The 16,039-nt window shown below is 47.5% G+C and overlaps 1 protein-coding gene across 4 annotated transcripts in view; it reads right to left on the reverse strand.

Annotated features, from left to right (window-relative positions):
- Positions 1–3,270: 3,270 nt before the first annotated feature.
- Positions 3,271–16,039, reverse strand: part of SLC13A4 (solute carrier family 13 member 4) — a 43,365-nt gene continuing 30,596 nt past the window's right edge. For 2 of the 4 annotated variants that reach the window (XM_055591006.1, XM_055591005.1), the window contains 8 exons: positions 14,084–14,203; positions 12,722–12,823; positions 12,340–12,441; positions 11,555–11,652; positions 11,231–11,355; positions 7,938–8,099; positions 6,532–6,669; positions 3,271–4,352 (listed from right to left, as the gene is read on the reverse strand). In XM_055591006.1, the coding sequence (XP_055446981.1) occupies positions 4,215–4,352; positions 6,532–6,669; positions 7,938–8,099; positions 11,231–11,355; positions 11,555–11,652; positions 12,340–12,441; positions 12,722–12,823; positions 14,084–14,203 (985 nt within the window). In that variant the 3' untranslated portion in view covers positions 3,271–4,214. Of the gene's footprint in view, positions 4,353–6,531; positions 6,670–7,937; positions 8,100–8,847; positions 8,972–11,230; positions 11,356–11,554; positions 11,653–12,339; positions 12,442–12,721; positions 12,824–14,083; positions 14,204–16,039 lie in introns of those variants that run through there. The other 2 variants (XM_055591008.1, XM_055591009.1) reach the window with 2 other exon arrangements.

The raw sequence follows: 16,039 nt of genomic DNA on the forward strand, positions 1-16,039 counted from the left end.
ACTTAGATGTTGTGATATTAGGTCTCTATAATCGTACGTTGTAATTGAAACTCATTTGGACTTAGAGCTTCTATCAGAAGTGACACTTAACCTCGATGAGGGGGATCATTTCTTCAGTGGGAGCCATCCAGGAAATGCCCTTCACCATGTAAACTGCTCCACAGTGAACACAGGCTGACTTCCTGGTCACCTTCAGAGCCCCTCTCCTAATTTTAGGTCCTTGCAGGAGTGAAAAGGAGCTCTGAGTTCTCAGGCAGGGTTATCTTCACTGAGATAGTGTTGGAGGAACCCAGAGCCACCACGGATTTTAGGGGATGTGGTGACGGTAATGACGGCACTGGCTGGTGCACGCCCTGGGTGTTTTGTCGAGAGCTTTGCCTCACAAAGCAGGGGAGGGATGGGAAGAACCACTGAGGGACATGCCTTTTAAAAAGTTTGAAAATCACTGTTGTGATTTAAGGAGACTTTCTGCTACTCCTGACTTTAAAAGGAGGGTTACATAAAACACTACTAAAGTTACTCATGTGTGAAAAGTAAGACTTCAGGGTTGATGTTGGGAACCTAAAAAATACATTGAACTAGAAACCTTATCCTTAAACTGTAACCTCCAGACAAAATACCCAAAGAAAGAGAAAAAGCCAAAAGAACCTTACTTGGCACTGTATTTTATGAATTAAAGTTACCAGCTGATGTCTTTAGACCTCTCCTGATAATTAAGCAGTTTTTGGTTTAAAGGGACAGTTTTGTTTTCTTCTTTCTAACTCATTTTCATTTCTGTGACTCTAGAGAAAAGTTAGGATGTGTGGGTTTTCCAGTTGTCCATACTTGTCGTCCATGGAGCATGTGTGACATGCATAGCGTTTTCATTTCCACTGAGTGGTTCACTCCCTAGATACTGTGCTGGTGTTTGCTTTTCTGCTAAACTCTCCCACATTTTAAATACTTTCTCTGTTACTCCTCCTGACAGAACACTATATACTGTACTGAAGCAAAGGAGACTTTTCTTCAGCTCCCCGGCCTGAACTTTGCACATAGCATTTACCGGCCTTACTCAGATGAGTGAGTTCTTTTTTCCCCCGCTGTCTGTTAACGCCTTGTCTCGTGGAAAGGAGCAGACAGTGAAGGGGAAATACTTTGAGATGTTGCCTGGTCTTAATAGGGAGTCTGTGAAACTTGGATTTTCACATGTTCTATTTATACCTTTCCTAAATCTGGATGCCACATAGTCAAGCACTGAAGACCTAGCAGATGGCATGGGAGAGAAACAGGCCAACAGTGAAGTTTTGTGGAAAGTGCCTGGGGTGTGGTGGGACATTGCAAAACCCGAGTCCTGCGCCCGTGTGTGAAAAGTACCACTCTTACATGCACAGCTGTACCAGGCTGGGCCGAGTGGAAGGCGCCCTGTAAATAGAGCAGGCGGTGTGCTCAGATCTGTTCAGTGAGGGCGGCCCCAGGATAGCTGCCTGAGCTCTTGGGTGCTCTCAGCTCCCTGTCTTAACAGTGGTTCAGTTATCTCGCTCGCCTGAGAGTAATCGTAGTGTTGAGATGCACTTTTCAAACAGGTGGCTAAACATGAAGCCACCTACTTTATTTGGGTTCAGCTAAATAAGAGATCTACTCTGACAATGGAGGAAAAAACTAGCCATTTTTTACTTACTAAAATGGCACACGAGTCTTTGTTTCATGTGAATTCTAACATAAAAGGTTGTATACTGTGTACTTCATGGGTGACTTAAAGGAATTTCCGAGACAACTTTAAGCAAAATTTGATGTATAATCAAGAATAAGAGGCAACTCTACTTGGTGTTTTTGTTTCTCAGTTTCATCAGCTATAAAATGAGCTGGTATCAGGTGATCATTTATAGCTTTTCCACCCATATAGAGTTGTGATATGAGAAGAGAAGAATCAAATTTAATGTATTTGCAAAAGACAGCACTACCAAGCAGAGCTGTTAGGTCCTGTCCAGCAGCGGAGCGATTTTAGAAGACAAGGAGTTGTGAGTCACAGCTGACGCTCGTTAGTCACATCTGGAATGAGCAGGCTTCTTTGGACCGAATCTCTGGTCTGGGGACAGAACAGTGCTGGTCAGTCTATTAACCAGACCAAAATAAAAACCCTTTCTGAACAGACTGCTCGAGAGTGTTAGCCGCCTGATGAACGTGGCAGCGGCTTCACGGAGCTGCTCTGCTTTCTGTTTCAGAGCGAGTCAGGGTCTCAAATAGCTGAACAGGGGCCAATCATTCTAAGTCAACTGAATTCTTTTTTTTAAATTTACTTTTGGCTGCACTGGATCTTCGTTGCTGTGTGCGGGCTCTCTCTCCAGTTGCTGTGTGAGAGCTGCTCGTTGCGGTGGCTTCTCTTGTTACGGAGCGCGGGCCTAGGACTTGTGGGCCTAGTTGCCCTGTAGGATGGGGAGTCTTCCCAGACCAGGGATTGAATCCATGTCCCCTGAATTGGCAGGCGGATTCTTAGCCACTGGACCACCAAGAAAGTCTGAAGTCAACTTAATTCTCTGCCACCTTTTCTTTCTCCTTTTGCTTGTTTATACTCCCATCATCTTATTGATTATCTGTGCATTGCCTTGTTGTCTGACTTAAAGTTTTGGTGTCTTAAATTCTGTAACAGGTCAGACACTCATTTGGCTACCCTGACAATAGGAATGACATCCTGACTCAGAAATATTTCAAAGCAACATGACCAGTAGCAATGCTGTTTCCTCAGACCAGCCATAGTGTACCTAACATTGATATTTCATTTAGGCTTACCCACTTTTGTAAGTGGCCACATAATTTGGCCTACGCTAACAGGAAGCAGCAGTAATATTCCTGGTTAAACCTGGTGCAGGTTTTTGACTGGCACAAAAGAAACTTTGTAACTCACAGATATATGATAAACTAAGAGAGTGACTTTACTGGTAAATCATTGTTGGAAAACTGCACTTGCTGTCATGAGTAACTTAAAATCAATTCAAGCAGTGCTGTAACTATGGTTTCCTCCTTTTCCCATAAGGTGTATTTAGCAAGTAGTTGATGGTAAAAATCTGAAATGTGTCACGCTGGAGGGATTGGGAGCAACATCCAGTCCTGTGGCAAAGACTTGTGTCGTGGGGATAGGGGTGCAGTTCAGGAAGAAGGAGGAGGCCTGGACTTCCCAAGTCATTTCAAGAAAGACATTTATTGAGCAGACATGCACACAGTTAACTGTACCATATAAGTTGCTGGAGACTTTAAGAGACATAAGACATCTCCCCTCCCCTCCAGGGGCTCATCAACTTTTAGAAAATGACGGATGTGTTTGGACCTTTCTGTGCTTGTCTTAGGGATGAACTACTCATTGCCTCCTGAAGAAAGCCCATCGACATATTAATAGTGCTGTGGTCTCAATCACAGTTTCCGCCTCCTCAGTAAGACAGGTACAAACTATGAAGGTTTTTCCTTCCTCCCAACGCTTAACCAGCACGGTGGTATTGATGGTTAGTGCTGAGTGGAGAGAGACACTGATCTCAGTGTGTCTTCTTTCTGCCTCCTTTTCCTTTGACAGAGAACAGCACCAGCCTCGTTCTGAAGGGGACACTATTTCTTTGCAGGGATTTGGTGCCAAGGTATAGAGAAGCCATTGAAGAGAGACACTTATAAGAGGAGTGATAAGAGTACTGATGGCCACAAAGAGGCCTCCCTAAGAACTGCCCTTTTGTGGAGAGAACTTGGCGAGAAACCATAGGAGAAAGGAGCCGACGTCAGGTCTCAGGTTCTGGGTGAGACTTTTCCCCCGAGGAGGAGATGACACTGGTTTCACTCTCTGCACTTGGTAGGATGATTTGGGTTTTCTCCTTCTATTCCTAAACGGGACTGAGAATTTAAGAATAACATCAAACCCAGGGGGACTGGCCAGTTTGTGAGGCTTAGCCTCTGAGGGGCAATGAAGACAGACTTTTGTCTCTTGCCGGCTTTCAGAAAGAGCTGGTTGGGGAGACAAGCTACAAGGGAGGGAGAAGGGTTTTAGGTTTCCTTGCGCTGCAGCGCTGAGGAAGGAGGGCAGAGCGGAAGACACATCTGGGCCTGTGCGTTGTGCTTGGAGGCTCTCTGCACGTCACTGGAGGTGGAAGACGGAGGAGTCTTCTGAGGGGGTCCTGTGCTGGTGGTCCTCTCAGCCTGTTGGTCAGACTCTGCTGGGTGCTGGTCGCTCCTGGGGTCAGGCCGTTCACCCACAGGGGTCAGGCCTGATCAGTGATATTACTGACCTTGGCCCAGGCAGGAAACGTGTTGAGGTCGAAGAGGCTTATTCCCCACGTATTGATGGCCACCATCACTGTCACCAGGCCAATGACATTGACCCCCAGACCAGCTTTCACCTGCAGGGCACAAGCAGCAGGGCGCACAGCCCGCGGTCCCTGTGAGCAGACAGCACAAGTGCCCAGGTGCCCCCCACCAGAGCCTCTCCTCCTGACATGACCCCAGCCCCCCTGCATGGCCCTGATTGTTCCCGTCACTGCCCCCGGTACTCTAGTGGTTCCTTATAGCGGGCACAGGCCTGTAGAGGACAGGCGGACAGGAAGGACTTGGGGCTGGGAGACGGCCGTTGGCATCATCTCTCCTTTTGTAGCACTCTCACTATTGCATGGAGGCCTAGGAGGTATGTGCCTGGGACTCCAGATCTTGGAATGTTAAGTTGCACTAAAACAGCTACATGACTGAGAAATGTGTTCACTGAGATAGAATCAAACTGGTCAAAGCAGAAGCCTCTCCCAGCCTTCACAGCGGGGGCCCCCCAGGAAAGCCTGTGTTCTGTGACTGTCCTTTTCCCCACAAGGAGCAGCTCAAGGAAGTAGTGTCCTCGGGTTCACCTGGGCAAAGGTCAGCCGCCTGCACTCAGCCCTTCCACAGAAAGGCTACAGACAGTGCCCTGGCTGGGGGCGTGGGGCCTTTGCTGCTTTCTCCTGGGGGAACGTCACCTCCAAGGCTCTGACCGCTTCGTTTCTGTCATGGCACTGACATGCCCAGGCGGAAGTGGGGCATGGGGGTAGAAGGATGGCAGAGCCAGGGCCATCTGGGAAAGTGTCCACCAAGGAGGGCTGGCATCCCAGCGGGTGACGACCCAAGTGCGTAGTGTGTCGCCGCAGGTCCACTAACCGGGACTGAGTTGGGCAGGTTGCAAGGGAAGAGTGAATGCGAGGAAATGGTTGATGACTCGATGAGTCGCCCTTCTGCCTTCTGGCCCAAGCCCTGTACTTGTGAATCATCCCGTCCCCCTGAGCCTTTCGGCGTGGAGAACTGCCCACTTTTCCCAGCAGGTGAGAGGAAGTGGGTTCTAAAGGAGCTAAGTGAAGGTCATTTAGAGCTGAGAGGGGACCACACAGAGCATCTAGGCTGAACCTGCTCACTTAGCAGATGAGGAAAGTGAAGTCTTGAGTCAGTGCCCAGGCTGGGGCTAGAACCCAGGGCTGGCTCACTGCTCGTCATCTGGTGCCTCTAAAAATGATTGGCTCTGGTCCCTTGATTCCAGGATAAAGGCTGGGGGTGAGCGGCAGGAGCACTCAGCAGAGGGAGCAGGATCGGGTGCAGGGGGAGGTCGAGGGCACCGGAGAGTCGTGGTGGAGCTCGGCAGGAGTGGATAGGGCTGTGCCGTAAGATCTGGGGGTGGAGGGGGACAGAGGGTGGCTGTGACCCCCTTCCCGAGGTAATTCAGATGACTCGGATGATCATTTTGAGAGTAGAGAGGATCTGAGTATCTGCTCCCAGCCTGAAGCTCGCTCTTCCTTTTCTCCATTTGATATTTACAGGGCTGCCAAGATCTAGTTTGGATTGCAGTGAGAAACTAGCCCCCAGTAAGGGAGGACGGGCCATTTCAGTCAGCCGGGCCCAGTTACCTGTATGAGGGGTTCCTCCCTCCCCAACCTCATCAGCCCTGGGAGTTGAGAAGCACAGCAGTGAGCGCAGGCCGAGGGGTGGAGGGTGGCCCCACACTAAAACCAGCCGCAAAGTGTCCCCTCCAAGCCGTGTTTCGCGAGCCTCGCTGAAAACTGAGACATGAGCTATGGGTGCTTCATTTTACAGTTGTTGCTTTGGGGGTTTCTTGCCTGGGGAGAGGGTTGGACAGGGAGGAGAATCTTGTTCTTACAAAGTATCTTTCACCCTCAGTTTATAAAGTGTCTCACAGTTAACCTTTTATGAATAAGCCAGCAACTCTGGGCCAACATCCCCACGGTTCAGTGCAGGAACTGAGCAAAGACTAGAACAAGCTCTCGGCTTCCAGAGTGGGTCACACCCCAGGTCGGTCCCAGCCTTTTCTGTCTACGTTCCCACTCTTTTGCCAGATTAGGGCTCGGGAGAGCACATGATTGCTCTTCTTGTTGCTTGTGGACCAAAGAAAAACCTTTCACCAGAACCATTCTTTCTGCCACCCTGTGGCTGAGCTAATACAGATCAGGGGTACTGGCTATAAAATAATAAACTTTAGAAAGCTATATAGGGCCAGTCATCCCTGTCTTCATGGCAAGTGGGCCTGGTGGGAAGAGGCCACCCACAACTCACCATATCTTTAATCTGGCAGTGCCCATAGCTGAAGACAATGGCGTTGGGGGGATTTCCCACTGGCAGCATCACTGCAAAGGAGATGCACATGGTGACCGGGATCAGGGTGTAGAGTGGATTTATTTGCAGCGTTTCAGACTAGGAAAAGAGAATTCACAGAAACATTAGCGTGGAGGTTAGACTTGCATTTGCCATGCTTACCATCACGAGTGTGCCTAAATGATGGCAGGGTGTCAGCTGCCCTTGACTGGATACCATGTGCAATGGACAGTTAAACCACGCACTCAAAAGCACGTAGTCTCGGGCTCCTTGGATGGGCCCCTACTGCTCACTCACTCCCCATGGAAACATGGACTCCAAGTTGCCTCCCTACTAGAAGGGATGTTTCATTTCTTGGTGCTGGTCTAAGGGAGTAGTTTTAAAATTTGATGCTTCAGCTGAGAAATTCTTGCAACACAAATCTCATGAATAAGTTGCGTTGACCGAAGTAGACATCTCTCGCTCTTGGTGTGCAGAACTAAGGTGGTGTTTTTTTTTTCCCAAGGTATGATAACTGCCTTATGTAGGACTTGAACCTGTGGGAACCTGTGGTCTTACCCTCAATGGTACCATGTTTTAAGTGCATTCCTGCACTCACGCAGGCAGGCTGATGAGAGGGAGAAGTTGGAGGGAGCAGTGAGCAGAGAGTGGCTGAGTGGGAGGAGTTTGGGGCTGATAGAGTAGCAAGATATTATCTTGTTGGTGATGAGGAAGAGCCTTCACCTTACAGGTTCCACCTCACAGAATGGGATGGAGGCAGCATTGTGTTTGGTGGATCACCTCTGGGGCTGCTTAGCCAGACCGAGATCTGCCAGTGGCTCCACCCCCACCATCCGACTGCGCAAACACCTACTCCATTAATCACAAATTGTTCTGAGACCCAGGAATGAGGCTGGCATTGCTCATAATTCTCAGAATCTCCTGGACAGAGAAGCTGGGTGGAGGCGGTGATGACAGAGCTGTGGTTTTGGTCTCTGCAGCTGAGAGTACTTCTGGGAACATTTTGTCTCCATTTTCTGTAGCTATTTCTCCCACCCTCCTGTTAGGTCTCATCCCTGGAGAAGGGAAAGGCTACTCACTCCAGTATTCTGGCCTGGAGAATTCCATGGACTGTATAGTCCATGGGGTCGCAAAGAATTGGACACGACTGAGTGACTTTCACTTCACTTCCATAGGAGAGGAAGATGGATGGCGATTGTGGGGTATTAGAATCCTAGTGTTTCACAGTTATCTTGTCCATTCTTGTTTCCATTCAGAACTGCCCCAAAACTAAGCCTAGACTTTTGGGAAAGGGTTTCTAGAGCTCTTGCTTTTATTATCTATTTACTTATCAGTTACTGGATGTCTCAGAGCCCTGCTCTACTCACCAGACTGCACACGATGGGCAGGAAGATGGTGATGGTGGCTGGGTTGCTCACAAACTCTGTGACAATGGACACCAGGATGCATGCCAGCAGGGTGACAGCCCACGGTGGGAGGCTGCTCAGAGACAGCATCTGCTGCCCGATCCACGTGGAGAGGCCGGAGGTCTGCAGGGAGACAAGGCGATGCAGTGAGGAGAGAGTGGCACTCTTAGCCTCCAGAAGGTCAGGGATGGTGGGGGCTGGACAGGACCACCAGGAGCCATCTAATTTGCCTCCCTATTTTCAGGCAGGCTGGATCCACAGGCATTCCTGTTTTTGGTTTTTTTTTTTTAATGATTAAGTCACTTCATGGCCCAGCAAATTCTTTTTTTTTTTTTTTTATTGATTGCACATTTAGTCTTAGAGCCGCCTGGTCAGTCGTTGTCACAGGGCACGGAGAGCCTCCACTTGCTGTGGTCCTCGGCGCTATGGCGACTTGGCGGGGATTGGAGACCTCGGGGGGGGGGTGGGCCGCTCAGCTTCCCGCCTGCCACTCTTTCTCCAGCCTCCCACAGTGTCATGCTGCCCGTTCACTCAACAGTACCCTTTGCACAGGTTGCCAAGTGTAATCTTATTCCTGCTTTTGAAATCTATTTCTATTATCACCCAGGAAAGGGAACAAATTATCACCATGTTGGGATAGTAACTTTTCCTCTGGTCTTTGGGGCCTGAGTAGGCAGGGCTGGGCATTAGAAATTTTATGTGAGCAATGAGGGAGAGAGGAATTACAGGTCTGTCTCCATGTCTGGCGAAGGTGCCACTTCACTAGCCTGGAAATGGTCATTCAGCCTCAGCCTGTGTTAGGTCCAGGTCTCATCACAGCTGACATCAGGATCTACCATCTGCCCATACTTCTTGTCAATATGAAATAAAGGCTTGAACCTTTTCCATTAGCAACACCTACACACATCAACTCAAATAAATGAATATTTCCACTTGAAGTAATTCATTTGGTTGGAGGATGTTCATCTGCCAATGATGAGGGTTCTCCCCATCCCCTAAAAATGAAGGACACAATTGAGTTTATGTTCTTAAAAAACCCCAGGTTGCCGTATGCACTCTCCAGCTCTCCCACCCTCCCCCCTCTCCCTTCTCTAGTTGACATGCTCTGACTTTTCCTGTTCACCTTCCAGGCTGCAAATGCAATAAAGAAATGAGGACTAGGGCAAGAAACAGGGTGAGACATTCTAGGATTGCTCAAGCTGCAGGCCTTACTCATGTTCTGCTATTAAGGACAGCCTCACTGTGTTGTCAGCAGGCCGCTCTTCTCCAAGTTCATCAAAAGCTTATTTCATCTCCACAGCACCTGGGCCACTTCATGGCACGCTCATAGACAACTGATAACCAAAGGGCTTCAGAATTCTCTCACGTAGCCACTTTTACCTTGAGCCACTTCCTTTTTTTTTTTTTTTTCTCCACTGACTGAGAGCTGTAAATGCAATATGTGAGGACTACCTCAATTAATGGTGGGTGCAATGCCTCAAACCTCTGTAATTTCTATTGCTTGTGACACATAAAAGTTTGCTCATCAGACAAAGACAGAGGAGGCAGAGAAGTTAGCTGAGTGGAAGCAGTACGTTTTATAAAGAATTGGAGTATTATTTATCATGTTATCCAATAGTACTTGTAAGTAAAGCGAAATAAGGGCATTTTTTTTTCCAGAAGAACTTGCTTATACTATAATTTGAAATAAACTGATAAATTAGACTGTAAAGTTAGGGGAAAAAACACAATAAAAGAAACCTTTATTTTTTATTTTTTAAACCCTTGGTATGAAAACATTTTTATTGAATTTTCCTCACTACTGTTAAGACTCTGAAATTATTTCAGATTCAGGAGGAATCACACAAACTGTATCTAAATTATATTATTAAAATAGTAGAGTGAGTAGGTTTTATAGCCATACCAACTGTACATGTACAATTTTAGTTAAAAAAAAAAAATCAATCTTGCCAGGTGGGCTCAGTGGCCAAAACTAACCACTGAAATTCAACAAGGGTAAACATGATATTATGAACTTGGAGTCAGAAATATTGAAAGCATATATACAGAACTGATTGAAGGGCTTGAAGCTTAATGATGGCTAACAATGAAAAGAACGAAGGGTATTGGTTGACTGTGGTTTCAGTGTAAACATTGACATGAGTGCCAATGAAGCCTTGTAAAAGCTTCCATAAAATAAAGGATGGGGCTTTCATTATTATTAATAACTGCTCTACTCTGCAGGAGACTGACCACCCCTGGACTGTGTTTGATCAAATGCAAAGTGTAATGAGTCCTAAGGAGAGAGATCAGTGTGGTCAGGGGTCACTACTCCTATGAAGAATGGTTAAAGGAACTGGGGAGTTTTAGTTGGAAGAAAACATGATCTAGGGGAACATGGTGTGTCTTTATTGTTTTAATAATTATTACTGAGGAGAGGGTTCCTGAGAAGAAAGCCAGACCGAGGAGTGGAAGACATCCAGAAGACCTGAGCTGAAAGTCAAGAGTGACTTCTCTGCTGGCTGTGCAGGGCTGTCCCTGTCAGCCAAGGTGTCCTAGAGGGAAGAAGTCTCTCCTGGGTGGGCTAGGGGACCCAGTGTCCTCCATGGTTCCTTCCAAGCGGAGGACCCAGGGACCTCATTACTGATGCAGATAGCATTGAGGCCCACACAATGGGCAGTCAAAACTGAGCCGAGTTGAGAATGGGTTAATGTTAAACACATAGAGAAGACAGAGGAGCAAACAGAACCTTAACCTGATTATTAACGGTTGTTTACTTCAGGAAGGGGTTAGGAAAATCAACTCTTTCCCACCAGCCCCCTTTAAAAGATCTCACCCCAAATCCTCCTACTCAGGAAATCGGGGGGAATCTACACCCACTTTAGCATACATTCTCCAAAAGGCCTCAGGATAGGCATACAGACTAACTGAGGGATCAGTCTGGGGCATCTCTGGGCCCTTATACCTGTCACCACTGTCAGATCCCCAGAAGGAGATGGCTACAAAGTCTAGGACTTCTCTTGTCTGCAGCGGTGTGGGCCCATACCCGAGGGGTGAATGCCTGTGTGCCAGGACTCTAACTCTGCTCCCAGTACTGCCATTTAGACGTTCCGGGTGGGACATGATGTCCATTCCTGGCTTCCCTTCCCAGAGACTTGGATGCACCTTTTAATCTTCCCTCCCAGAACCATAAGGACTCACTAGGTAAAGCCACTGGCTTTACATAATTTACATAATGAAAAATACTTGGCCCAATAAGACGACTCAAGGGTTACCTTGCTGCCAGAAGCCAGGGCATAGCCTCCTCCCACCAGAATGACGATCTCCCAGGGCATGGTCTTCTGGAAGTCCTTCCACGTGATGATGGACTCCATGCCCAGCGAGGGCCCCCGGTCCTCCCCTAGATGACAGGGAGGCAGAGCCAGATGAACCCTCCTGGTGTGATTCGTGGAGACAGGGGTCTCGTTGTTGAACGAGAGGATACTCTGCTACGCCAGGAGGAGTCAGAAGGGCTTTGGTAAGGCTCCTTCCAGAAACTCTGAACTTAGACCATTATTTGACTGGAGCCAGGCCCGACTCTTCCCTTGAACTCCTCTCACCATCTCTCTTTTTCCCGAAGCAAGGCTTCTTCGCTGGAATCAGGAAGAGGAGGAAGCCAAGGAAGACAGAGACCGTGGCATCGGTGCGATAGCCCTTCCTGCCAGAGACAAGCAGAGCTGAGGAGGAGAGTCAGGAGGCCCAGGGGTCACACCAGGCCCGGGACAGCCTGTCTGAATATGGTGCCTTTCCAGGGCACCTAGTCTAGTGGGGACCTCAGCCTTCCTTCTGGCCAGCTGCTCCCATGCCATCCACTGGTGGATTTAATGTCTGGAGGCAGGGCCTGGCTAGGGTAGATGTCTTAGTGTGAATTTATGGACCTGTTGGAAGGAGTGAGCAGGAGTTATTTTAGATAGAGGAGAAGAGAAAAGGAGGCGTTCTCTTTCCTGGGAGGGTCACAAGCTGGCGCTGAGAGCTTATGGCCTGTGGCCCTGGCCCTCGGGAATATGGGGGGCAGAACACGCCTCGGCCACTGCGACCATAGCCTTTACAGGTGGTATTTTACTCTACATTTTCTCCTTTCACTCTCGAAACAAGCACTTAAGTAACAAGACCAAGGTCATGTGGATGATAAGTGGCAGCTCCTGACCCCAACCCTGGAGGCAGACTCCAAAGTCTACTTTCTTCCTGAGACTGCACTGCAACTTCCCTAAGAAAGGGGAATTTTTAAGAGGACAGAGTGCTTCCTGGGTTCCTGACTATCCCTAAGAGTCTAGGAGGGGACCCTGGTGGGTACTGCCTGAAGAGTTCAGGTGAGGCGGTCATTCACAAAGATGGTATCATTTACTTTTCAAAGAAGGAATCCCAACCAGGAACAAAGCCAGGCTCCCGAGTAAACCACAGCACGGTCATCAGGACGAAGAAGAATCCAGTGACCATTTCCGGGTAGCTAGAAGAGAAAACAGGAAGACCTCCTCCAGGAACTGGGACTTTCCTCTTGGCCTCCTCCCTTTGCTTCGGGATGCTCTTGCGATCAGGGTTCCAGGACTGGAGACCTGAGATGCACTTCTGCTCAACTACTTGGAATACTGCAATGCACCTCTATTTGTACTTGAGGTAAACTCCCCCAGCTCAGGAGGCCACTGAGAACAAGGCTGCTGCTTTGCACACTTTACCTGCTGTGATTTTCTCCCGGGGAAAGAGAAAAAGGGTGAAGGGCTGATTCTTACGTAATGGCTCCCAGCTTCTCATATTCCTCTTGGATCCTCTTCTCTGATAACTCCTCCCTTTTGGTCTTCTTCTTCTTACTCAGAGAGCAGGTCTCTTTAAAACTGAGAAGGGAAGAATGAGTAGAGGAATGAAGGCCACTTCTGAAAGCAAGTGGAGAGCAAGTCTAAGCAAACACTAAACTACTGGCTGGCTGTGATGGTTCTTCTCTCCCCTCGTCCCGCCTGTCATGCGACTTCATCTGCCAAGATAACACAGCCCCTCAGCAGCCTTCTCCCCAGCTTCCCGGTGAATCTCTGGTATATAAATGTGAAGTCATGGCTCATGGACTTGTGTGAGGGTATTTATATTTGGTTGTTTCTACACACTCATCTTTCCTCCGTTCCCAGTTGGGTTTTTTAATTACCTAATTAATTAGGCTGCACCGTGTAGCTTGTGGGATCCTGTTCTATTCCGAACTAGAATCGAACCTGTGCCCCCTGCATTGGAAGCGCAGAGTCTTAGACACTGGACTTCCAGGAAAGTCCCTACACACTCATCCTTTACATAAGTGAGAATCATTGTGATGCGGCATATGTATGTAGACGCTTGTATATTTATTTTTTGCAAGCACACAGTGTGTGTGTGTGTGTGTTTATCTGACTACAGACAGGGTTGTTTGGGGTGAACGTGGGTATTAGTTTTCAATTAGCAATACTGGGAGCACAGAATTATACAGTTGTCATTGATTTGACGATTGTCTCTTGAACTATTTTTTTTAAAAGCTCAGAGAACATTCCCTGAGCAGTGGGAAAGTTGGGTCCCCTGGACTAATAGCAAAACATCTGGTATATCTTTCCTTTATGTGTTTGAAACTGATCAAATTTGGAGCAAGCATCAGTAATTGAAAGCTGGCTAAGTAGATTAATATTAGAAATAGTATTGCAAGAGGAATGTCTAATGTTATTTTGAGTGATATGAGCATATTTCATACAACTATTAAGTATAAATCAGTCACGTCTATAAAATTAAGCCTAAGGCAACTTCTACTTGGAGTCATTTCTTTAGAAATTAGTTCAAATTATTCTCCATGAAACTACATTAACTACTCTCCAATTCAGACCTTTTATGAATCCAGCCCTTCCTCTAACCAGTCAGTTGACCTTAAGAACACTACATCATAGAGCTCATAGAGAGGTGCAAAGTCCATGTATGTTTAGAGTCTCTAGAAAACATGATGCCTGAGTCCTCGTCTACTCCACTGCCTTCTCTTCTGGGCATCCTTGATGGTTACTTGGCAGCTCCCAGTTGAGTGTCACCCTCAGGGCTTGGGCCATGGCCCTGGATGAATGGGAGAGCCTTGCTCTCAGGGCCCCAGGACTCACTTGCAGCCCAGGAATAGCCAGTGCATCCAGAACCAGCTGACCACCAGCATGATGAGGGAGATGGGGAAGCTGAAGAGGAACCAGGTGCCGAAGTTGACCACTTCTGCAGCTGGATACTGGCTGGAAGGGAAAGAACCAGGTCAGTGGTTAGAAAAGGGTGGACTTCCATGTAGTATTTGGGGGCTAGTAAACGAAGATCATGGCATCTGGTCCCATCACTTCATGGCAGATAGATGGGGAAACAATGGAAACAGTGTTATTTTTTTGGGCTCCAAAATCACTGCAGATGGTGACTGCAGCCATGAAATTAAAAGACGCTTACTCCTTGGAAGGAAAGTTATGACCAACCTCGATAGCATATTCAAAAGCAGAGACATTACTTTGCCAACAAAGGTCCGTCTAGTCAAGGCTATGGTTTTCCCAGTGGTCATGTATGGATGTGAGAGTTGGACTGTGAAGAAAGCTGAGTGCCGAAGAATTGATGCTTTTGAACTGTGGTGTTGGAGAAGACTCTTGAGAGTCCCTTGGACTGCAAGGAGATCCAACCAGTCCATTCTGAAGGAGACCAGTCCTGGGATTTCTTTGGAAGGAATGATGCTGAAGCTGAAACTCCAGTACTTTGGCCACCTCATGTGAAGAGTTGACTCATTGGAAAAGACTCTGATGCTGGAAGGGATTGGGGGCAGGAGGAGAAGGGGACAACAGAGGATGAGATGGCTGGATGGCATCACTGACTTGATGGACGTGAGTCAGTGAACTCCGGGAGTTGGTGATGGACAGGGAGGCCTGGTGTGCTGCGATTCATGGGGTCGTAAAGAGTCAGACACGACTGAGCGACTGAACTGAACTGAAGCTAAATGGTCCTTAAGAAGACATACAGCAGAGTTAACAGTACAGCTAATGATAAAAGTATGGTAATATATTATCAAGAAGTCACTTGACAGCTGCAGCTGTACTGAGCCCAGCCAAGGATTATGAAATAAGCTAAAATGGCATCCAAGCCACCAAAATTGATATCATGGAAGTGTATACACATCACACTCAGGAGACTCACTCAGATCTGTTTCTTCTTAATTTATGTAAAGATTCTGATAAATTGACCACCCAAGACATAGACTAAAGGAATAGGAATTGTCCCAGAAACTAAACCAGAAGGGCAGAAACTCAGAGCTTGGGCAGAGTACTGTGGTGTGAAGAGCTCAGGTCCTGGGGAGTTAGGTCTTAAACTTTGCTGGATCCTTCCTCCTCCCATCTCCTTCTTCATTTTCCTTCCTCTCTCCCCACTTGGATCCCACCCTCTCTGGTTTTCTCAGTGCCATCACTCTGTCAGTCATCCCCTCTCTCGAGTGTTTAACTATTCTCTCATCTGGATCATTCTTATCAGTGCTTAAATGTCTTTCATCTTAAAAGCCCATTCTTGACCCCGCTTTGTCAGTCAGTCAGTCATGTCCAACTCTTTGTGACCCCATGGACTGCAGCACGCCAGTCTTCCCTGTTCTTCACCATCTCCCAGAGCTTGCTCAAACTCATGTTCTCCTCCTGCCTTCAATCTTTCCCAGCATCAGGGTCTTTTCCAATGAGTTGGCTCTTCACAGATTGTCAGGTGGCCAGAATGCTGGAGCTTTGGTTTCAGCATCAGTCCTTTCAGTGAATATTCAGGATTGATTTCCTTTAGGATTGACTGGTTTGATCTCCTTGCAGACCAAGGGACTCTCAAGAGTCTTCTCCAACACCACAGTTCAAAATCATCAATTCTTCAGTGCTCAGCTTTCTTTATGGTGCAACTCTCATATCTGCACATGACTACTGGAAAAACCATAGCTTTGACATATGGACCTTTGTCAGCAAAGTAATGTCTCTGTCTAGGTTTGTCATTGCTTTTCTTCCAACGAGCAAGCATCTTAGTTTCATAGCTGCAGTCACCATCTGCAGTGATTTTGGAGCTCAAGAAAATAA

Source organism: Bubalus kerabau, chromosome 8, assembly GCF_029407905.1.
Source record: "Bubalus kerabau isolate K-KA32 ecotype Philippines breed swamp buffalo chromosome 8, PCC_UOA_SB_1v2, whole genome shotgun sequence".
NCBI lineage: Eukaryota > Metazoa > Chordata > Mammalia > Artiodactyla > Bovidae > Bubalus > Bubalus kerabau.